This window comes from Mustela lutreola, chromosome 12, assembly GCF_030435805.1.
Source record: "Mustela lutreola isolate mMusLut2 chromosome 12, mMusLut2.pri, whole genome shotgun sequence".
Lineage (NCBI taxonomy): Eukaryota > Metazoa > Chordata > Mammalia > Carnivora > Mustelidae > Mustela > Mustela lutreola.
The window spans coordinates 36,138,487-36,162,996 of NC_081301.1; the positions used below are offsets into that span (position 1 = coordinate 36,138,487).

The 24,510-nt window shown below is 39.4% G+C and overlaps 1 protein-coding gene across 1 annotated transcript in view; it reads right to left on the minus strand.

Moving 5' to 3' along the window:
* The window catches only part of LOC131812640 (phospholipid-transporting ATPase FetA-like), a 115,570-nt gene that overhangs the window by 51,540 nt on the left and 39,520 nt on the right, over nt 1-24,510 (minus strand). Inside the window, exons 4-7 of the mRNA XM_059142437.1 lie at nt 8,899-8,957; nt 4,240-4,353; nt 3,230-3,328; nt 1,598-1,659 (exon numbers count right to left, since the gene is read on the minus strand). Of these exons, the coding sequence (XP_058998420.1) occupies nt 1,598-1,659; nt 3,230-3,328; nt 4,240-4,353; nt 8,899-8,957 (334 nt within the window). The remainder of the gene's footprint in view (nt 1-1,597; nt 1,660-3,229; nt 3,329-4,239; nt 4,354-8,898; nt 8,958-24,510) is intronic.

The following is a 24,510-nucleotide window of genomic DNA, read 5'->3' on the forward strand; positions in this document are numbered from 1 at the left end:
TAGAAAAAGAAAGCCACTTTCTGGCATACAGACTGTTTGAACAACCAGCTTCACTGAGTGTTCAATTAAACACTGGCTTGTAAAGTCTAACCAAGGCCAGACTGGTGGCCTCCCACCCTAAAACCACTCTATGACAGATTCTTTTTAGTCTTTCTTTTAGTCTTCTTTTTTTTTTTTTTTTTAAGATTTTATTTATTTATTCGACACAGAGAGAGACAGGAAGAGAGGGAACACAAGCAGGGGAAGTGGGAGAGGGAGAAGCAGGCTTCCTGCTGAGCAGGGAGCCCAATGCAGGGTTGGATCCCAGGACCTGGGGGATCACGACCTGAGTGGAAGGCATACACTTAATGACTGAGCACCCAGGTGTCCCTCCAACAGTCTTTCAAAACCCAAGTGCTCAAACTACTTGAGGAGTTCATTTGACTAAATCCATTTGGTCGGTAATTCCCTAGCCCTGAAAATTTCTAAGACACTGAGTTTTTGTCTTTTCTTTTTTTTTCTTTTTATTTCCTTTCTTTCTTTCTTTCTTTCTTTCAAATTTTCTTTTTAATCACAACTGACTTTTCTGGTGGTGTCTTATGAGAGGCTTCAACAGACCAAAACACTTGAGGAAATAATCCACCAGGAATAAGAATGAGCTGTAACAATAAATAACAGGATTAGATACCCAAGAACTTCATGTAGAAGAATTATGTGATTAAAACTACAGTTCCTGGGGGTTCTATAGGGCCACTGTGAACAAAGACTGGACTGCAATTTTGATATTCTTCATAATACAATCATGTTACTGCACATACTCGTCATTTTTTCCTGTTTTACAATCTCTATTTGTTGAATTCTTCCCATTCCTTAAGGCCTAGCACAGACATTAGCTCTTCTAGAAAGTCTTCCTTGATTCTTTTAACCAGGTATGATTCCTCATTTTTATTAATTCTTATATTTTTTGTATCTTTTATGATAGTCTCCATATTTTGTTTTATGTAGGAATTAAGTCTGCCTTTGTATATTCCTGACAAAGTAAATTGCTTAAATTTTGTAGGACATCATCAAATATAAACACAGACTCATTGACAACACTTTAGACGGTTACCACCAAACACCACAGCAATAGGGTCAACACCAATACTTTCTTTATTTTTATTATTTTTTTTTTTAGCCAATACTTTCTTTAGATTGTTAATGAAGATATGACCTGATCAAACGTTATATAGTATAATGGCCAATAAGCCATGCCAGAATCTAATGATGTTCTAAAGATACATATCTCCATGCTGACAACTACATTAATAATAATCACTTGTATGTCATAAATTGTTAATTACCTTAATATATATTATTTCATTTTCATTTTTGCAACATCCTCCAAAGTACAGAATTTTATTTTCCTTTATAGATAAGAAATATGAGGCTCAGAGAGATCTGAGGTCACACAGCAAATTCAGTGTATGCTAGATCTGGAAACAAATTCTTATGTTCAACCTTAGGTTCTTTTCACTGTTCTGAATTACCTTTCCAAAGTACCCAACACCATCAAGCTTTAGCAAAGACAACCCTTTCCCAGAACTGAGCTACCTAAACTGGTTTCCCTATGACTTACCTGCCATTCATCACCACCAGAACAGAACGGTTGTTGACGTGATTGTCATTTTGGTGCCTTTTCTAAAATTACACAAGAAAATGTTCAGGAAATAGGCATAGAGCAAACTGCATGTAGAAGGTTAGTATTCTGAAATACTACCCAAGGTAATACTCCTTATTTATAATTTTCCTTTAACTCCCAAGCCTTTCTATCATTAAAACCAGGGTAAGAGGTTGATTGTCTCAGAGAAGCTGGGAAAGAAGGTCAGAAAAAGAAGAGAAAAGACAAGAGACAAAATCTTGGCTTTAAATATCAAAAGCCAAATTGGGGGAATGAGAACAAGCATCTTAGTTAAAGCCACAGAGGAGAGAATGAAAAATGAGGGACAGGACCAGAGTCCCTGTGAACACCTTGGTAGGAGCAGGGAAAAGTTAAGAATTCTCAAGCATACCTCCACTACAGTCAACACACAGAAGCTTCTACAGGAGATGCACTAAGGAAAGAGCAACAGAGGTCTTCTATTCAAAAACCAAATAGAAGTGTATGTCCTGATGCTCACATGAATCTTCTACTTCCAGGTGAGATCACTCCCTGGGAAAAAGGCAGGATTATGAAGAGGAGAGGGAGAATCTTGAATTTGTCAGCATGCTTATGCTAAAAAAAGTAAATTCTAACCCAGAAGTAACTGGGTTACCTTGAATTGGCAAATTTAGTGTTCAGCTCTCATTAAAAAGGTTTGGAATGGTGGGGTGGTAGTTGTGAGATATACTGAGTTTAGCTGTAGAGAAATAAAGTCACATTTTGTACATCTGAGTTTTGACTAAAATTTCAACTACTATATGGCTAATTATGGATTTAAATGAGTTGCAGAGTTAAAAAGCTAGAGTAACATCAAGCTCACAAACTTTGGTCTAAAAATCTATCCTGGCAAAATCAGAAGGACTCTCTTAGGGGAGCTGGAGTTAGGTCAAGAGGTCTGACTTCCCAAATCCCACTAGCAGGCTTGGTACTGGGGCTTCACTCTCACCGTTCTATGCCAGGCCTGCTGTAAGACGCAAAAACGATGCCAAGCAGCTCACTGTGAGCCAGTTTCTCCCTCCAAGACCAGGAAAGGAACTGGCCTCTGTTTATGTCCTAAGGCGTTCTAAACCCAAAGGGTTCCTAGCTGTATATACCGTACAGAAGTGAAAGTTGGAATGGGAAGGAGGGAGAGCTAGAGAAGAGAAGGGGAATGTGGAAATGGGGGGAGAAAACTAAGAACAGAACAAAGAGGGAGGAGGGGACAGAGGGAGGAAGGGAACAGGAATAAAAAAAAGAGAGAAGGAGGAAGATGAGCACAAACTTGAAGAAAGCCAAGTGAGGGAAGAGGTGGGTTATTAGAAAGGAGCTGGAAGAAAGCCTGAAAGCATGCTAAATGGTGGCAGAGGAAGACAAAGGTCTTGCACTGCCATTTTCTGGCCATGCATAGACCACCAATCTTGAGGCTAAGGGAATTACATTTTCTTCTGGGATGAATAAGAAAGCAAGGAAAGGAAACATCTCTTTCCATACAGTGCTTCTTCCTTGCACTAGGTAATTCTGGGAAGCCTTTTTTGACCCCCAACCCAACTAGGTACAGTGAAGGACTAGGAGCCCAAAAAGCCACTTCACCACATCATCGATGGCATCCTTCACTGCTGTTATGGATAGCACCACCATCAGGGGTATCACAGTCGTGTACCACACCAAGGGGGAGATCTGGGGAATCAACTGTGAGAGGGAAAAGGAAGAAACTTGGTTCAGAAAGCTTAAAGGACAATATATTTCTTACCAGCACCAGCCACCCCCAAACTCTTTTACTTCCACAGGTTCATAATAGATTCAGTGATCCTAGCTGCTTTCCACTGTTTTGGAAATATAAGTATTATAAGTAAATATATAATATAGATATAAATATTTTGTAAACATCACCAAGAAAAAAAAAAAAGAGGGAAAAAAATCACCAAGAAAGGACAATAGGAGATAGTAAGTTGCCAGCTATCTGTCCCCAAATCCACTCCAATAGTCTTTTTATTTATTTATTTATTTATTTATTTCCCCCACTACAATAGTCTTGATGGGCTATTTCTCCTCTGATGATGAAGGTTCCGGTGAGAGGTAAGGGGAACTGGGAGAGAAGAGTGGACACTGGAAAACCACATCCCCTCCTTTATCCCTCAACATAAGTGGAAAAGAGACAATCTGTTCCTCTCTCCCAATTTGGTCCAGAACTGCCCTACTTCCTCGCCCTGTGGTGGTACTTGTATGCTCTAAACCATTCTCTTTCTCAGAATTCCTGCATGTTAACTTTCTGTCAGGGAGGCTGGGAATGAATAAGAAATGGAGTTGTAGTTGTGGTCGGGGTGAAGAGTCTGTGACCTCCTGTGGTCAAGCTGAATTGTGGCCATGCAGGCATGGTGAGGGAGCTCTCCTTCCTTGGGATTCAGTGACCTTGTGTCCTTCCTTTTGTAGAGATTTATTTCATCCCACCTAATCCTGACCACAGGTTTTTTGTGATTGCCCAGACTTTTGCCTGTTATTTAAAGAGACGTTTCTCAGTTTAGGGAAAAGGACTGATTACGTAACCAGATCCCAGAGACAGTGATAAAATGCTCTGTGGAAAAGATCCCAAAAGTCAATACCTGTAGGAATAGCAAAATGAGGAAATATGCATTTGCAAGTCTCTGGAATTGTTCAAACAGGTTCAGGGGCAAGAAGTTAAAGACACTGTATCTTGAGGTCTTGATGGTATTGTTCTGTGAGTAAAAGAAAACAAGCACAATTAGAGGAACAAAAGACCCCACCTCCCAGTTTTAACAAAAAGCACCAAGACCACTCCCTGAAACAGAAAAAGCTTCTGTTCTTCTACCATGGGGTGAGGGGGAGGGAGGGAAGAAGTGTTTGTCTCCCACTTTTCGTGGAGACCTAGAGAATGCAAAGAAGGCAAGTCTGATCAATATGGGAACTTTTTGAGGCATGGAATTCTTTGTTTATTGATGTTATTAATAATAATGATGGGGAGCCTGGGTGGCTCAGTGGGTTAAGCCTCTGCCTTTGGCTCAGGTCATGATCCCAGGCCCTGGGATGGAGCCCCACGTCAGGCTCTCTGCTCAGCAGGGAGCCTGCTTCCCCCTCCCCCTCTGCCTGCCTCTCTGCCTACTTGTGATCTATCAAATAAATAAATAAAATCTTAAAAAAAAAAAAAAAGAAAAAAATGATAATAAAATCAACAATAAAAGCTTACATTTATTGAATACTTACTACATGCAAGGCACTGTTCTAAGCATTTTATATGTAGCAGCTTATTTATTCCTCACAATAACCCTATGAGGAGAGGACTGTATGATCACTTTTTGAGGATGAGGAAATTGAGGCACTGAGGTTATATGCCAAAGATCACAAAATCAGTTGCAGAGTTGGGACTGTGCTGTCCTCTGAGCCCCAGTTCACTTGTATAACTATCCAAATGCCTTCTTTTCATAGATTCAGACATCCTTCAGTGTCATCTTACCACACCCACTAGTCCTTCTCAGCCCTAAATAGTAGGCAACTCTGCCATTTGTATTAGCTCTACTCCAAAGCTCTCAAATAAGTTTTTCTAAGCCTGGCAAATTCAGTTTGATGTACCTTTATGTACTGTTTTCAGTGCTGAAGGATATAAGGTGCCAAAAGCAAATTACTCTTTCAAGTTGAGCCCACTGAAGGTGTTCCCATACTGATCCCTGTCAGCATTGGGAAGTCACTTGCCTTTTAACTGTCCTGACAGCCTGAATAGTTTTGGTTTACATGTGAGTTAGGATTTTGCTGAGTGAAAATGGGAACTTGCTACCTCTTTAATTCTGATTTCAAGATGTTGACAGGACCATCTTACTTTCTACCTTTGGGTCTTTGACCATTTGACCTAAGAGGTCAGAGCTTGAATATAAGAGCTCAAGAAAAGCAAAAGAATAACAATTTTAACCAAACAATTTCCTAAAGATAAGCTTCTCCCCTACCTCCCCCATCTAGAAGGCCAAAACAAGAGGAAAAATCCACATGCAGTCCTGTAGTATAAATATTGCTCAAGTATGAAGAATTTTGCTGGACTCTGCCTTGGGAAAGCATCAGAAACCTTCTCTTGGAAAACAAAAACCATTCAGTCCTAAGTCTAAAACTTGCCCAGGAAGGCTAGATAGGCTCTTTGGTCAAGATGTGTCTTTCTATTTTCCTAAGGAAGAGAAGCTAGTAATAGAGCTTAGGAGTTTAGAGATCCAAGTTACAACTAAGATTTCCTTGGTGTTTTTCTCTATGATTTTCCAGTTTGTAATCAATCAAACACTATAGATTTCTCAAGGCTTCTTCTGTTCATAGCCCTATTCTGGGCTATACTAGTAGAGGCTAAAAAAAATTAAATATCTATCCCAGAGAAGCTCATAGGTCTGTCTTGAATGAAGTTCTAACTAAATGATCTCTATTAGCCATTCTAACCCTGAGAAAATGTTCTTCTAACATAGAAATAGATTTCTTTGATCATGAGATACTCTAAATTTTTCAGTGTCTAAGTACAGAAAGTTCTGAAACTTGGAACCAAAGACCTTTTCTGATCTTCAGCCTTACTGAAGTAGCAAGCCTTCACTACTGATTGTCCATTTGATTTTATAACTAATTATCATATTTCAGGTTTCTACCCACTTGGTAGCATTTATTTAGTAAACAAAGACAAAAGCCTTGCAGATTCTATATCAAGACAGAAATATCAGTATTTCCTTACTAACTTGGCAACCAGAGTGTTCTGTTCTACGTCAAACCAGAAGGAATATCTAAAGAATGTAGAACATCTGTATAACTATGAATTTCTTCGGTGTTCAGTTCTTTTTTGGCAGAGGTGACAAAATTTAAGCATGATAGAGGTGGTGGATTTTGGTTTGGGCTGTTTACTTAGGTAGTAAAACCTGACTGTTGGCTAAATGAGGGAATAGAGGAGAACATAAGGCCAAGGCCACAATGGGAATCAGAAGTTAGAGGCTGAGAAGAAGAAAAGGAATATGACTGGAAAAGAGTAGAGAACAGGAGAAAAATCAATAATTTGCCATGGATATGAAATGGTTGTTAAATACATAAGAAAAGTTATTTATTTAGTAAATTTATCAAATGCCATTTTATGTGCCAAATATTGTGAGGCAAACTGTGGATACAGAGATGAATGAAACTTGTACTCTTTCCTCAAGAAGCAATAGTGTCTTGCAGAAAGAGAGACAGTATTATTCACAACTATGCCTAACTCCCACAAGCACCATGTAAGGCGAATTAGGCCCTTTTCACAGATGAGGAAAATTAAGAACAGAAAGGTTAAAAAACATGACTAAAGATGCAAAGTTAGTAAGGAGTAGAGCTGTGCTCAAACTCAGGTCTGTCTAATGTCAAAATCTAGTTTTATTGCATTATAATGTCTCTCATATATGTCTAAAAGATAGAAAGGGGGAAAGAAAATCTGCTCCCATGGCCATACCCTGAACATTGTTATTATACAGAACCTCTCTAACTCAGAAATCATAAACTAATGTCCTACAGAGACTACAAATAGGTATGGCTATATATGTATTTATATACCTACCACTATAGATAGATAGAGAGATAGATAGATATAGCTGTATATGCACAAAATAACATGTATAAAAACGTTCCTTGTAACTATAAATGGCTAGAAACAACCCAAATGCCAATTTTAAGAAACTGGCTACATAAATTATGCTAAATCTACATAAGAAATACTATGCAGGTGAAAAAAGAAAAGAAGGAAAAAGTTATTATGAAAACATCTCCAGGATATCTGTAAAGCTTCTCAACAGTTTAAGAAAGTAGCTTTGCTTTATTTACACAAAGAAGCACTGATGAATATACAAGAAAGTAAAATGAATAGTTCTTTACAGGGAGCAGCGGTGGGCAAGGATAGGTGCTGGAGTATGAATTTGAAATATATATCTCTTTATGAGTTATTAATAAGTAAGTGAAAAATAAACAACCTAATAGAAAATGGGCAAAGAGGTAGTTCCATAAAAAGAAATACAAAAGGTTAATTAGCATGAAAAGATTACTGAAGTCACTTGAAATTAAGAAAGAATAGATAACAAAACATCATTTTTCATTCAAGAGCCCGACAAAGATGAAAAAAATTGATAATATCTAGTCTGGCAGCAATATGGAAAAATGAGCAGTCTCTACTATAAGTAGAAATATAAGTAGATATAATCTTTTTAGAGGGAAGTCTGGCAATATGCATCACAATTTTTAATGTGTTTTTCCTTTGACCCAGCCAATTTCATTTCTAGGAAATTTTCATAAGATATATTCACACAAGGGGTGCCTGGGTAGCTCAGTCGGTTAAGTGTCCAACTCTTGGTCTATGCTCAGGTCATGGTCTCGGGGTCCTGAGATAGAACCCTGCCTTGGTCGGGGAGACCAAGCAAGGAGCGGGGAGCTCAGCAAGGAGTCTGCTTCCCCTCCTCTCTGCTTCTGCCCCCTCCTCCTGCTCTTGCACATTCTCTCTCTCTCTAAAACAAAAATATCTTTTAAAAAAAGATATATTCACACAAATGTGACAAAATTTATGATTAATGGTGTTCATTCAGAACCCTTTATCATAGCAAAACACTGGGGACTATTTTTTTAGAGGGGACACCTGGATATGAATGGAGGCATTTTATTTCTTTAAGGTTTATTTATTTATTTTAAAGAGAGTATGTGTGTGTGTACATGAACCAGGGGTGGGGCAGAGAAAGAGGGAGAGAGAAAATCTCAAGAAGACTCTGCCCTGATGTGGAGATCAGTCTCACCACCCCAAGATCATGACCTGAACCAAAACCAAAAGTCAGACACTTAACTGACTGAGCCACCCAGGCACCCCTGAATGGACACATTTTAAATGTTCATCAATAGGAGACTGGTAAAATAAATTAAGGTATATTTAAAACAGTGAAAAACCATTCCACTGTTAGATCTGTGTATTATCACAGATCTCCAAGTGGAAAAAAGATTGTTGAACTACGACTTCATTTGTGCAAGAAAAAACTACAGTATTTCTTTTCTAGAAGTTATATATGAAACCCCAAATCTGAGATATATTCTCTCCTGAGCCTAGGTCAGGAGAATTAATTTTGGTTTCTGAGCCCTCACTATACCGGCCCTCATTGTATAGGAGCTTGAAAGAAAGTAGAACCTATGCTGTAGGATCTACATCTGCAATGAATTCCTGCCCTACTCACAAAGGGGAATATTAGAGGAGAATACTAACCCCCTGAAGTAACTAGAGGCCTGATACTCACGGGATATCCAAAGGTAGAGTTGAGTTCTCTGCTATTGGCTTGTAGATATCTCACTTGTTCTGAAAAAGAGGAAAGAAATGATGAGAAGGATAATCCTATATGGATCAGCCTGGGATGCTGGCTGCTAGTGAAGACTTCACTAGATCTTCATACTTTCTCACTGAGGAGGATTATGTCTACAAATGGGGCTTTTGTCTCTATTCAAAGAACGAAGAAATACAATAAAAATGGAAATCCTCGAGTGTTAAAGCATTCTGGAGGCAACAGGACCAGAAACTTTCGAGGAGGTTTTTATTTTCTTTTTTTTTTTAATTTAATTAATTTATTTGACAGACAGAGATCACAAATAGGCAGAGAGACTGGTAGAGAGAGAGGGGGAAGCAGGTTCCCTGCTGAGCAGAGAGCCTGATGCGGGGCTCCATCCCAGGACCCTGAGATCATGACCTGGGCTGAAGGCAGAGGCTTAACCCACTGAGCCACCTAGGCACCCCTCGAGGAGTTTTGTACCATGAATGTCTCTCAGTAATAATCCTAGGTGATGTCTCCACAGACAACAGGATGGCTGTACCAACATCACTGCTAAACACAGAAACCCAGCCCTCTCCAATTAGTCAATCCCAGGACCTTATTTTAAGGTATTTGAGGTTCTTTCCAAGGCAGCTTTTCCTAAACTTGCTTAATGAAATTTAAATCAATACACCATTATTAGGCAGCTATTGTATAGAGGCCAGTGTGTTTGATCTTGTGGGGGATAAAAAGATAGATGAGTAAGACAGTCCCTGACATCAAGGACCTGCAGTTTGGTAGTAGTAAGCCTGATAATATAACATATGACAAAACCATCACATCAAAACACCTAAGTGTTGTGAACTATTACAAACAGTGAGCCCAAAGCACCTGGGTGGCTCATTGGTTAAGCAATTGCTTTTAGCTCAGGTCATAATCTCAGAGTACTGGGACTGACTCCCACATTGGGCTCCCCCTATTTTTATTTTTTTAAACATTTAAAATTTTAAATTAATTTAACTAACATATAATGTATTATTGGTTTCAGAGGTACAGGCCTATGCTTCATCAGTTTTATATAATACCCAATGCTCATTACATCACATACCCTCCTTAATGTCCATCACCCAGTTACCCCATCTCTCCACATCCCCTCCCTTCCAGCAACCCTCAGCTTTTATCCTATGATTAAGAGTCTCTTATGGTTTGTCTCCTTCTCTGGTTTAGTATTGCTTTCTTTTTTCCTCTCTTCCCCTATGATCCTCTGTTTTGTTTCTTGAATTCCACATACCAGTGAGATCAGATAATAATTGTCTTTCTCTGATTGACTATTTCACTTGACATAATACCCTTTAGTTCCATCCACGTCATTGCAAATGGCAAGATTTCATTTTTTTAAAAGATTTATTTATTTATTTGACAGACAGAAATCACAAGGAGGCAGAGAGGCAGGCAGAGAGAGAGGAGGAAGCAGGCTCCCTGCTGAGCAGAGAGTCCGATGTGGGGCTCGATCCCAGGACCCTGGGATCATGACCTGAGCCGAAGACAGAGGCTTTAACCCACTGAGCCACCCAGGCGTCCCAAGATTTCATTTTTTGATGGCTGTGTACTATTCCATTGTATATATATACCACATCTTCTTTTTTTTCCCCTGCACCATTTATTTTATTTTTAAATTTTTTTTATTTTTTATAAACATATAATATATTTTTATCCCCAGGACATACCACATCTTCTTTTCCACTCATCTGTCAGTGGACATCTGGACTCCTTCCATAATTTAGCTATTGTGGACATTGATGCTATAAGCGTTGGGGTGCAGGTGCCCCTTCTGGTCACAATATTTATATTCTTTGGATAAATACCTAGTAGTGCAATTGCTAGATAGGAGGTTAGTTTATTTTTAACTTTTTGAGGAACCTCCATACTGTTTTCCAGAGTGGCTGCACCAGCTTGCATTCCTACCAACAGTGTAAGAGGGTTCCCCTTTCTCTGCAACCTCACCAATATCCTTTGCCCTGAGTTGTTAATTTTAGCCATGGTGAGGTTGTATCTCATTGTGGTTTTGATTTGTATTTTCCTGATGCTCACTGATGTAGAGTATTTTTTCATGTGTCTATTGGCCATCTGTATGTTTTCTTTTGAGAAATGTCTGTTCATCTCTTCCGCCCATTTCTTAACTGGATTTTTTTTTTTTTTTTTTTTTTTTTGGCTGTTGAATTTGGTAAGTTCTTTATATAGTTAAGTATTAAGTATCTGACAAGTCATTTGTAAATATCTCTCCTATCCTACAGGTTGCCTTTTAGTTTTGTTGACTGTTTTCTTTGCTGTGCAAGTTTTTTATCCTGATTAAGTTCTAATAGTTCATTTTTGCTTTTTTTCCCCCTTGCCTTTGCAGAGGTATCTATCAAGAAGTTGCTGTGGCTGAGGTCACAGAGGTTGCTGCCTGTGTTCTCCTCCAGGATTTTGATGGTTCCCTGTCTCACATTTAGGTCTTTCATCCATTTTGAGTCTGTTTTTATATATGGTATAAGGAAATGGTCCAGTTTCATTCTTCTACATGTGACTGTCCAATTTTCCCAATACCATTTGTTGAAAAGACTGTCTTTTCTCCATGTGAATATTTTTTCTTGCTTTGTTGAAGAAGATTAGTTGACAATAGAGTTGAGGGTCCATTTCTGGGATCTCCATTATGTTTCATTGATCTATGTGTGTGTGTGTTTGTGACAGTACCACATTGTCTTGATGATTACAGCTTTGTAATAGAGCTTGAAGTCTGGAATTGTGATGCCTCCAGCTTTGGTTTTCTTTTTCAACATTCCTTTGGCTATTTGGAGTCTTTTCCAGTTCTATACAAATTTTAGTTTGTTTGGTCCAGATCTGTGAAAAATGCTGATGTTATTTTGACAGGGATTGCACTGAATGTATAGATTGCTTTGGGTAGCATAAACATTTTAACAATATTTGTTCTTTCTAACCATGAGTTTTTCCATTTCTTTACATGTTGCTCAATTTCTTTCATAAGTGTTCTATAGTTTTCAAAGTACAGATCCTTTACCTCTTTGGTTAGGTTTATTCCTAGATATCTTATGGGTTTTGGTGCAATTGCAAATGGGATTGATTCCTTGATTTTTTTTTTCTTCTCATTGTTAGTGTATAGAAATCCAACTGACTTCTGTGCATTGATTCTATATCCTGTGACTTTGCTGAATTCCTGTATCAGTTCTAGCAAATTTTTGGTGGCGTTTTTTTGGGTTTTCTATATAGAGTATCATGTCGTTTGTGAAACATGAAAATTTGACCTCTTTTTTGCCAATCTGGATGCCTTTTATTTCTTTTTCTTGTCTGATTGCTGAGGCTACGTCTTCCAATACTTGTGCAACAACAGTGGGGAGAACTGACATCCCTGCCGTGTTCCTGACCTTGGGGGAAAAGCTCTCAGTTTTTCCCCACTGAGGATGCCATTTGGTGTGGGTCTTTCATTTATGGCTTTTATGATATTGAGGTATGTTCTCTCTACTCCTGTACAGTGCAGAGTTTTATCAAGAAAGTATGATATATTTTGTCAAATGCCTTTTCTGCATCTATTGAGAGGATCATATGGTTCTTGTCCTTTCTTTTATTAATGTGGTATATCACATTGATTGATTGATTTGCAAATATTGAACCACCTCTGCAACCCAAGAATAAATTCCACTTGGTCATGGTGAATAATCCTTTTAATGTACTGTTGGATCCTATTAGCTAGTATCTTGGTAAGAATTTTTGCATCCATGTCTATCAGGGATATTGGTCTGTAATTCTTTTTAGTGGGATCTTTGCTTGGTTTTGGGATCAAGGTAATGCCAGGCTCATAGGATGAGTTTAGACATTTTCTTTCCACTTTTATTTTCTGGAAGAGTTTCAGAAAAATAGGTATTAATTCTTCTTTAAATGTTTGGTAGAATTCCTCTGTGAAGCCTGGGAATCTGGCCTAGAACTCTTATTAAAGGAAACTTCCCTCCCCCTCCTCAGGAGCTTTGTACTGTCACTTTGTCACTCAATAAACTTTACTTTGCTAAAGACAAAACAAAACAACACAAAACTTTGCTTTGCTGCCACCAAAAAAAAAAAAAAAAAAAAAAAAGAAGAAGAAGAAAAGAAACAAAGAAAGAAAGAAAGAAATTAGGTTCCAAAATAAGACAGTAAAACTTACATATATATAAAAATAAAATATAATAAAAAGGAAACAAAAATAAAAAACATACATATTAAAAATAATAATTAAGAAGGAATTTAAAAAAAGGATTGAATAAATAAGAAAATAACCCCCAAAATAATACTATAAGACTAAAGAATAAAAATAAAAAGAATACCATACACTGTTTTCCCCAGGAGCTGAAGCTTTGCAACCTTCTGTGATCAGTAAACGTGGTGTGATCCAGTTGTTTGTGCTGGTGTTCTGGCAGAGGGGTCTGTTGACTGATTCTCAGATGGACTTGCCCTATTGAAAATATGCCTCCCTTGCTCAGAGGCTGGGCTCAGTGTAAGCAAATCTGGATTCCACTATGTAGCACTGTTTTGCTCCTGAAGGCTTTCAACACTGATGGGTGGGGTGAATATGGTGGCACCCCACTCTCTAGCCCCAAGCTGGAAGTTTGCACCCTCCATTCTTCAGTGAGCCTTCACAGAAAAGCAATCAATCACTCTTGTCTCCCTGGTTTCTGTCAGAACTCTGTGTTCATCTGCCCTGTGACTGAGTTGTTTTTATCTCAGGCCTGTGACTAAATTTCAAAACCCCCAATTTTATGGATTCCTGTGGAGTAGACCTGCACTGTTCCTCCTGGGGGAGGGAGGAGGGTCTCACTACCTTCTGCCTTTTGCTGGACCCCTCCCAGGAAAGTGATTGTGCAACCATGTAACAGTTCACAGTTTATGGCAATGTAGAGCAGAAAGACAGAACCTAGAGTTACTGTTCTCCGCCTGCTTCCCCACTCCTACATCTGCGAACTCTGCTCCACTCAGGCACCCCCCATTCTTCTTCTGACCCTTGGGGTCCTGATACAATGCTGTCACATCCTGGAATGTTTCACCACCTAAGCATCTTTAAGCCAGGACATCCCCACTGTAGCAGACTTCTAAGAGTTCCAATTCTGCACTCCACTGTTTATAATACTTTGCAGTAGCCTCTGTAAGCAGACTCCCTCCTCTCTGCCATATCCTCAGCTGTATCACCCCGGACTCAAGTCTCTGCACTTCCTACCTTCCAAAAGGTAGATGGCTTTTCTACTTGTAGACTTGCAACATTTCTTTTCTCAGATCTCTGATTGATTTCTCAGGTATTCAGAATGATTTGATAACTAGCTAGCTGTACTTGAGGGACAAGACTTAGGGTCCCCTGCTCCTCGACTATCTTAACTCATCCTCTCCACTTTTGTTTTTTAAAAGATGGGGAAGCGGGAGGCGGGGAGGGTCTTAAGTAGGCTCTACACCTAGCATGGAGCCCAATGTGGGGCTTGATCTCACAACCTGAGATTATTACCTGAGCCGTTATCAAGAGTCAGATGTTTGGGACACCTGGGTGGCTCAGTGGGTTAAGCCTCTGCCTTTAGCTCTGGTCCTGGGATCAAGTCCCGCACTGGGTTCTCTGCTCAGCAGAGAGCCTGCATCCCCCCTCTCTCTCTGCTTGCCTCTCTGCCTACTTGTGATCTCTCTCTCTCTGCCAAATAAATAAACAAATAAATAAATCTTTAAAAAGAAAGAAAAGAGGGGTGCCTGGGTGGATCAGTGGGTTAAAGCCTCTGCCTTTGGCTCAAGTCATGATCCCAGGGTCCTGGGATCGAGCCCTGCACTGGGCTCTCTGCTCAGCGATGAGCCTGCTTCCCCCAACCCTTTCTTACCTGCCTCTGTCTACTTGTGATCTCTCTGTCAAATAAATAAATAAAATCTTAAAAAAAAAAAGTCAGATGCTTAACCAATTGGGCTCCCTAGGTACCACTAAATCATGTAACTTTTTTTAAATTAGCATATAATGTATTATTTACTTCAGGGGTACAGGTCTGTGAATCATCAGTCTTACACAATTCATGGCACTCACCATAGCACATACCCTCCCCAATGTCCATAACCCAGCCGCCCTATCCCTTCCCTCCTAATCCCCCAGCAACCCTTAGTTTGTTTCCTGAGATTAAGAGTCTCTTATGGTTTGTCTCCCTCCCAATCCCATCTTGTTTCATTTAAATCATGTAACATTTAATACAGGATAGCAAGTCTTTTTTCCTTTTTTGAATTGTGACAAACATGCTATATTAATCTAAGGTATCAACAACAGAGTGTACTGATATGGGTATTTGGGAACTGTCCGTACTATTCTGGCACTAATTCTGTAAATCTATTTATTTATTTACTGTTTTTCTTAAATTTCTTTTCAGCTTAACAGTATTCATTGTTTTTGCACCACATCCAGTGCTCCATGCAATACGTGCCCTCCTTAATACCCACCACCAGGCTCCCCCAACCTCCCACCCCCTGCCCCTTCAAAACCCTCAGGTTGTTTTTCAGAGTCCATAGTCTCTCATGGTTCACCTTCCCTTCCAATTTCCCTCAACTCCCTTCTCCTCTCCATCTCCCCATGTCCTCCGTGTTATTTGTTATGCTCCACAAATAAGTGAAACCATATGATAATTTACTTTCTCTGGTTGACTTATTTCACTCAGCATAATCTCTTCCAGTCCCGTCCATGTTGATAGAATAGTTGGGTATTCATCCTTTCTGATGGAAGCAAGTATTTTTTTTAAAAAGTCTTCTTGGCTCTTCTTTCTCTTCTGATAAACTTCAGAATAATTTTGTCCAGTTTCCTCAAGACTGAGAGGCAGAGCTACCACCCATGGGAGAAACAGTCAGGTCTGGGAAATGATATTACATTTCTCAGGAGCATAAGATCATAAAATTTTTAAAAAACTTTTCAAAAACTTTTCATTTTAGGGGCGCCTGGGTGGCTCAGTGGGTTAAGCCGCTGCCTTCGGCTCGGGTCATGATCTCAGGGTCCTGGGATCGAGCCGCACATCGGGCTCTCTGCTCGGTGGGGAGTCTGCTTCCTCCTCTCTGCCTGCCTCTCTGCCTACTTGTGATCTCTGTCTGTCAAATAAATAAATAAAATCTTTTAAAAAAAAGTTTTCATTTTAATTCCAGTTAGTTAACATGCAGTGATATATTAGTTTCAGGCATACAATATGGTGATTAAACAATTGCATACATTATCCAATGTCATTACAACAATTACACTCCTTAATCCCTATCACAAATTTTACCCATCCCCCTCCACCCACCTCCCCTCTGGTAACCATCAATTTATTCTCTACAGTTAAGAGTCTGTTGATTTATTTCTCTCTTTTCCCCTTTGCTTATTTGTTTTGTTTCTTAAATCCCACATATGAGTGAAATCATATGGTATTTGTCTATCTCTAACTTATTTTGCTTAGCATCTCTGGCTCCAAATAGCAAAGATTTCATTGTTTTTTTTTTTTTTTCTGGCTGAATAATATTTCATTGTATATGTATACCACATCTTTTTTTATCTATTCATCAGTTGATGGACACTTGGGCTGCTTCCATATCTTGGCTACCGTAAATAATGCTGCTATAAACACATGGGTGCATGTGTCCTTTTGCACTGGTGTTTTTGTGTTCTTTGGATTAATAGCCAGTACTGCAATTGCTGGATTGTAGGATAGTTCTATTCTCCAGCTCCCGCCCCTTTTTAAGCAGGTTCTATTTCCAGCAGAGAGCCCAGTGCAGAGCTTGAACTCATGATCCTGAGATCAAAATCTGAGCAGAGATCAAGAGTTGGATGCTTAACTGAGCTACCTAAATGCCCCAGGGTAGTTCTGTTTTTTAATTTTGAGGAACCTCCATACTGTTTGTTTTCTAGAGCAACTGGACAAGTTTGCATTCCTACCAACAGTGTAAGAGGATTCCTTTTTCTCCACATCCTTGGCAATACCTGTTGTTTAGATCGTAGACTTTTAAAATATAGCTGAGGAGATTATAAGGCAATGATAAGGTAGGGACTTTCATGGTTCTTCACATAATATCTTATTCCTCCTTTGTCCATCAACAAAAATTGCTAAAAATCAAGAAGTTATAACATGAGTAAATTTCTTATAGAAAATATCTAAGGGGCCAAAGTCTGCACATTGGGCAGTACAAAAATAGAGAATTATGAGGAAGTTCAAGGATCTGCACAAATTATAGGAAAGGTAAAACTGGGATTTTTAGTTAGTTTTACCCCAGGATTTGAGAGGTTATACAGATTAAGTGGGATGGAGTTGACATTTTTGCACTATTAGTCCCCTACTTAGTGACATACTATATATCCCTGTGAGGAAGATAGTTGTTGGTGTATCCCTGAGAAGCCACTCTTTGGTGCACTATTATGATTTTATCTGTATAGTTATTTTGCTAGCAATACATATGAGTCTTCTTTGGCCTAGGTTTACGATCCAGCTATGGACCCCTAGTATGTTCTACCAAACTAGTGCATTTCTTTCACATTGTTTAATTCTGGTGATTACTAGGATTACGTGAATGAAGATAGGTAAAGTTGAAAGGAACTGATAGGATCTTTTGTTGTGCCTTGTTTTGACAAGTTAGTGGCGTATTTACAACCTTGTGATACAAGAGCTTCAGCTAACCATTATAGCTTACGTTATCTGAAGAACTGGAACATGTATGGCTCAGATAATTTAGTTGCATCTAGAATTTAGAGTTGCTAGTTGGCCTATGCAATTTGTGGAGGGACTTCTCCAGGGGCCCAGATAGTTGCCTGATTAGGGCAGAGTATCAGGAGAGCATTGGTATTTCTACCAGTGTTGAGCTTATTTAATCCCTGAGTAGGCTAATATACTATGTTCATACTCAATCAGCTTAGGCAATAAGTAAAATCAGTCTCTCCCATGCCATGCGCCCCTCTAACTATACCCAACCAACCAACACAGCCTCTCCATTTATTAAAAAAATACGTAACTCTCCATGAAGTTCTAATATTTTCTTATTGAATCTTATACTGCTTATTAAATTTAATCCTAGATATTAGTGATTATTTTTTAATTTACCAAGAATCTAATAGGTTTTTCCAGCAACTCACCTGGATGCAGAGGGCTATTCTCTCTAAGCCTACCAGTCCCAAGATACACATGGAGTCCAGGCTCTGCACAACAACATAATACATACCTTCCTCTTTGAGTTTAAGAGTAAAGTAAAGCAGGTAGATCCCAAAGTTCAGAACCTGAGTTGGTGGAGATAGACTGAGACTCCAAAGTGGGGGCAGGAGTAAACTTCACCTAATCTTCATCTAGTCTCTTTGATATCACATCTTCCATGAAAGAAGAGAAAGGAGAAAAGAAAATGGGATTTCCAAAAGGAAGGGAAGAGGAATCAAGGCTAAAAAGTCAGATTTCAGAAGATGCTTCTAAAAAAGGAAAAACAGGAATGAGGAGAAAAGTGGTTAAAATGTCAGTTGGTACAACCGTTTAGGAGAAGAAACTCAAAGTCTGAGACAGAAGACAAGCCTAACAAAAGGAAGTAGTCAGTCATGTTTGAGACAATAAAGGTAGGCAGGCAGTTTTCAGACTGGATAATAAAAGATTAATTCAAGATTCACCAAAACGACCACGACAACGATGACAACAACAACGATGACGACAAAAACCAATTTGCTAGGGCTTGTGACTACTGTTGAGAAAAGACTGGGATGACTACCCCATTACCTGTTAACTCAAAGTTTATTTCTGTTTGGCTGAAACAAGAGTGACAAAATGTGAATTATGGATGAGAGGTTAGAACTATAGAAGGCTAGAAATTAGATTAGACAAGGAGAGTCTAGAAGACAGTCTAGTTGAAGAGGTCCTGACTCTGGAATTCAAGGGTACAAATACCTACCTCAGCCTCTGGTGACTGGAAAATGCATCCATCTTTGGTAACTAAGAGTTGAGTCTACAGCCTATTGACTGAAGACCTGGTTTCACAGGGAACTGTGTTGAGATCAGAGCTGGGCTGTGGGTGGTAAAATAATTGAACTGAAAGGGCCAGACATTTTGGTGAAGCAAGGCAACTTGGTACTATAAAATGTGAACTGGACTTGGAGTTTAAAACTATGGTAGCTTCCAGCAGTGGTTAGTAACAGAGCAGTTGAGTCAGGCTGCCAAGGTTTAAATATCAGTTCCCCACTTACCAGCTATGTAGCCTTGAGGAAATCACTTAACCTCTCTGAGACTCATTTTCCTCATCTATAAAATTGAAATGATAATAATATCTACTCATAAGGTTATTGTGAGGATTAATAAAGTAAGGCATATACAGTATCATTTTAGAACAATTCTTTTTTTTTTAATGATTTTATTTATTGGAGCACCTGGGTGGCTCAGTGGGTTAAAGCCTCTGCCTTTGGCTCCTGTCATGATCCCAGGATCCTGGGATTGAGCCACACACTGGGTTCTCTGCTCAGCGAGGAGCCTACTTCCTCCTTTCTCTGCCTGCTTCTCCACCTACTTGTGGTCTCTGTCTGTCAAATAAATAAATAAAATCTTTAAAAAATAGATTTTATTTATTTATTTGAAACAGAGAGAGAGAATGAGCACACACAGGGGAAAGGAAGAAGCAGACTACCCACTGAGCAGGGAGGCCCATACTTCCTTTTGAACTTTCAGCTATCTCCTGTGGATGTACAAAGCTAATCTAGTCAGTAAAGAAAGAAGGGTACAAAAGCCACAGTCTACTGAGGGGAACTCTACTCAAGCCCTTGGTGGGATGGTAGTAGAAGAGAAGTGTTAAAATAGAAGAAGCCTTTGTCTAACAGTGCTAGTATTTTGATTCAAATGCCAGGGTGAAAAAGTTAGCTCTTATTCAGTCTTGATGTAAGCCAACCTCAGGTTATAAGGGTTAAAGCTACGGAAGATTGGAGATTACTCTAGACAAGGAAATGGCAGAAACTAAAAAGGAAAATGAGCTCTGTTAAGAGGGAACTAGAGAAAGAGGCACACTGAAAAGTAAGTAACCAGTAGGAAGAAGGAGGAAGCTAGAAAAAGGGAAGAAGGCCATTGGTCAGGTGGCAATCAGGTTTAGGAGGATCTCAGCAAGTACCTCCTTGCTCATAGTGGGAACTCAATCACAAATGGAATTTTCCAGCTAAGAAAGAAAAATAGTGAGATGATTTTTCGGAGTACAAGTCTCTAGCAGATTAGTTAGGCCCTCTCTCCTTACACCACCAAACTCCCAACTCAATTAAGCACACGTGCTAGTGGGAGAAACTCAGCAATGGCCCCTTGTAGTCATTCTAGATTAACAGGTCTATGTGATTTCACCCAAGTCACATAATGCATGTGACTAAAATAGTATAATATGAAACATGGAAGCTACCAGTAGATTCAGCTAACCATATGACTTCAAGTCTTGGGTACAAACACAAAAAAATTTCTGTCTCCTCTTCACAGACTGCATCATTTTTTTTAATTTAATAATTTTTAAAAAGATTTTTATTTATTTATTTGACAGAAGGAGATCACAAGTAGGCAGAGAAGCAGGCAGAGAGAGAGAGGAGGAAGCAGGCTCCCTGCTGAGCAGAGAGCCCAATGCCGGGCTTGATCCCAGGACCCTGGGATCATGACCTGAGCCAAAGGCAGAGGCTTTAACCCACTGAACCACCCGTGCACCCCCACAGACTGCATCTTTAAAATATCTGGAGTTTATCCAACGAATAATATTTCCATCTAAGGAATGGTAAGTAGAATACCTAAATGACATAGAAGAGAGTCATAACAAGAAAGCCAGAACCTGTAGTCCTGCAGAATAAACAGTAATTCATTTGTTTTCTCATCATCATTTCATTATGTTTCAGATTAAGTCTATCCACTGCTATATCTCATGGTTTACATTTAACTCACTTATTTATTTATAATACTGTAGTCTTCTCCCTCTAAACAAAGAGATACTTAAAGGTAGAGACCTTATCTTTCCTTTTTTTTTTTTTTTTTCCCTTTAAATCTCAGTATCCTACTACTTAGTTCAGCATTAGGCCTTGGATTGAATGAAGATTCACTGAATGAATAAGTATACAAGTAGATGTTTAAAAATGCTTTGTTAAATGGTGGCCATTTTTCTGTCTAAACCCCTCCAATGGAGGATAATTGCCTCCTGCTTGTGGGAGTTTCTATAGAGTCACAGAACAGCTGGGCTGGAAGAGAAACCTCAGCTAATTCTTTGTTGACCTTTCTTTCTCTCTTTCTTTCTTTCTAAAGATTTTATTTACTTATTTATTTATTTGAGAGAGACAGAGATAACAAGAGAAAGCATTTTTTTTAAAGTTTTAATTTATTTATTTGAGAGAGAGTGACAGAGATAGTGAAAGAAAGCATGAGTGGCGAGGAAAGGGAGAAGTCGGCTCCCCACTGAGCAGGGAGCCCTGCTTGATCAGGGCTTGATCCTAGGACCCTGGGATCATGATGTGAGTCAAAGTCAGAGGCTTAATCAACTGAGCCATCCAGATGCCCCCTTTGTTGATCTTTCTATGCCAAGGTCAGCAAACAGGAGGATATTCAGCATGGTTGGAGAGGGTGGATAGAGCGTAATATCAAAAAGAACCTGGATGGGAGGAGTCAAGATGGCGGAGAAGTAGCAGGCTGAGACTACATCAAGTAGCAAGAGATCAGCTAGATAGCTTATCAAACCATTGCAAAGACCTACAAATCCAATGGGAGATCAAAGAGAAGAACAGCAATTCTAGAAACAGAAAATCGACCACTTTCTGAAAGATAGGACCGGTGGAGAAGTGAATCCAAAGTGATGGGAAGACAGACCACAGGGGGCGGGGCTGGCTACTGGGAAACAGCAGAGTAACGGAGCAAAAAATCAGGACTTTTAAAAGTCTGATCCACTGATGGACATAGCTCCAGAGGCTAAACTGTGGTGAAGCCCATGTGGGGCCAGTGTGGCCCTAGGTCCCACAGGGTCACAGAAGGATCAGGGGTGTCTGAGTGTCGCAGAGCTCTTAGGTATTAGGCCGGGAAAGTCGGCTACAGAGACAGAGCCGAGGAGTGAGCTCTCAGCTCGGCATTCCCTTGAACTGGTCGCAGGCTGGGTGAGTTTGGAGCATGGCCAGAGGCCAGGGAGATGGGAGTGATTGGGCTCTTTTCTCTGAGGGCGCACTGAGGAGTGGGGCCCCGAGCTCTCGGCTCCTCTGGTCTGGAGACTGGGAGGCTGCCATTTTTAATCCCGTACTCCGGAATTCTACGGAAAGCTTTCAGGGGACAAAAGCTCCCGAAAGCGAACCTGAGCAGATTATTTAGCCCAGCCCCTGGTAAGAGCGGTGCAATTCCGCCTCGGGCAAAGATACTTGAGAATCACTACAACAGGCCCCTCTCCCAGATCAAAAAGAAATCCAGCTAAGACAAAGTTCACCTACCAAGGACAGCAGCAGAATTCCAGTGGAGGAGAAAGCAAAGCACGGAACTCATGGCTTTCTCCTCATGATTCTTTAGTCTTGTGGTTAATTTAATTTTTTTTAATTTTATTTTTTTTCTTCTGCTAATTTTTTTTAAACTTTTACCCTTTTCTTTTTTAATGTTTTTAACTAGTTTATCTAATATATATATTTTTTTCTTTTTTATATTTTTTCTTTATTTGTTTTCTTTTTTAAATTTTTTTCCTTTTTTTTTTTCTTTCTGAACTTCTTTTTATCCCCTTTCTCCCTCCCACAATTTAGGGTCTCTTCTGATTTGGTTAAAGTGCATTTTCCTGGGGTCTTTGCCACCCTTTCAGTATTTTATTTGCTCCTTCATATACTCTTTTTTTTTTAAAGATTTTATTTATTTATTTGACAGAGAGAGATCACAAGTAGATGGAGAGGCAGGCAGAGAGAGAGAGAGAGAGGGAAGCAGGCTCCCTGCTGAGCAGAGAGCCTGATGCGGGACTCGATCCCAGGACCCTGAGATCATGACCTGAGCCGAAGGCAGCAGCTTAACCCACTGAGCCACCCAGGTGCCCCTCCTTCATATACTCTTATCTGGACAAAATGACAAGGTGGAAAAACTCACCACAAAAAAAAAGAACAAGAGGCGGTACCGAAGGCTAGGGACCTAATCAATACAGACACTGGTAATATGTAAGATCTAGAGTTCAGAATGATGATTCTCAAGGTTCTAGCCAGGCTCGAAAAAGGCATGGAAGATATTAGAGAAACCCTCTTTGGAGAGATAAAAGCCCTTTCTGGAGAAATAAAAGAACTAAAATCTAACCAAGTTGAAATCTAAAAAGCTATTAATGAGGTGCAATAAAAAATGGAAGCTCTCACTGCTAGGATAAATGAGGCAAACAAAGAATTAGTGATATAAAAGACCAAATGACAGAGAATAAAGAAGCTGAGCAGAAGAGGGACAAACAGCTACTGGACCACGAGGGGAGAATTTGAGAGATAAGTGACACCATAAGACGAAACAACAATAATAGTAAAATTTACAAGTCTTAGTGACAAAGAGAAAATCCTGAAAGCAGCCCAGGAAAAGAAGTCTGTAACATACAATGGTAAAAATATTAGATTGGCGGCAGACTTATCCACAGAGACCTGGCAGGCCAGAAAGAACTGGCATGATATATTCAGAGCACTAAATGAGAAAAACATGCAGCCAAGAATACTATATCCAGTTATGCTATTATTGAAAATAGAAGGAAAGATAAAAAGCTTCCAGGACAAACAAAAACTGAAAGAGTTTGCAAACACCAAACAAGCTATACAGGAAATATTGAAAGGGGTCCTCTAAGCAAAGAGAGACCCTAAAAGTAGTAGATCAGAAAGGAACAGAGACAATATACAGTAACAGTCACCTTACAGGCAATACAATGGCACTAAATTCATATCTCTCAATAGTTACCCTGAATGATAATGGGCTAAATGCCCCAATCAAAAGATACAACATATCAGAATGGAGAAAAAAACAAAACCCATCAATATGTTGCCTACAAGAAACTCATTTTAGACCCGAAGACACTTCCAGATTTAAAGTGAGGGGGTGGAAAACAATTTACCATGCTAATGGACATCAGAAGAAAGCTGGGGTGGCAATCCTTATATCAGATCAATTAGATTTTAAGCCAAAGACTATAATAAGAGATGAGGAAGGACACTATATCATACTCAAAAAGTCTGTCCAACAAGAAGATCTAACAATTTTAAGTATCTATGCCCCTAATGTGGGAGCAGCCAACTATATAAACCAATTAATAACAAAATTAAAGAAACACATCAACAATAATACAATAATAGTAGGGGACTTTAACACTCCCCTCACTGAAATGGACAGATCATCCAAGCAAAAGATCAGCAAGGAAATAAAGGCCTTAAATGACACACTGGACCAGATGGACATCACAGATATATTCAGAACATTTCATCCCAAAGCAACCTAATACACATTCTTCTCTAGTGCACATGGAACATTCTCCAGAATAGAACACATCCTGGGTCATAAATCAGGTCTCAACCAGTATCAAAAGATTGGGGTCATTCCCTGCATATTTTCAGACCACAATGCTCTGAAGCTAGAACTCAATCACAAGAGGAAATTTGGAAAGAACACA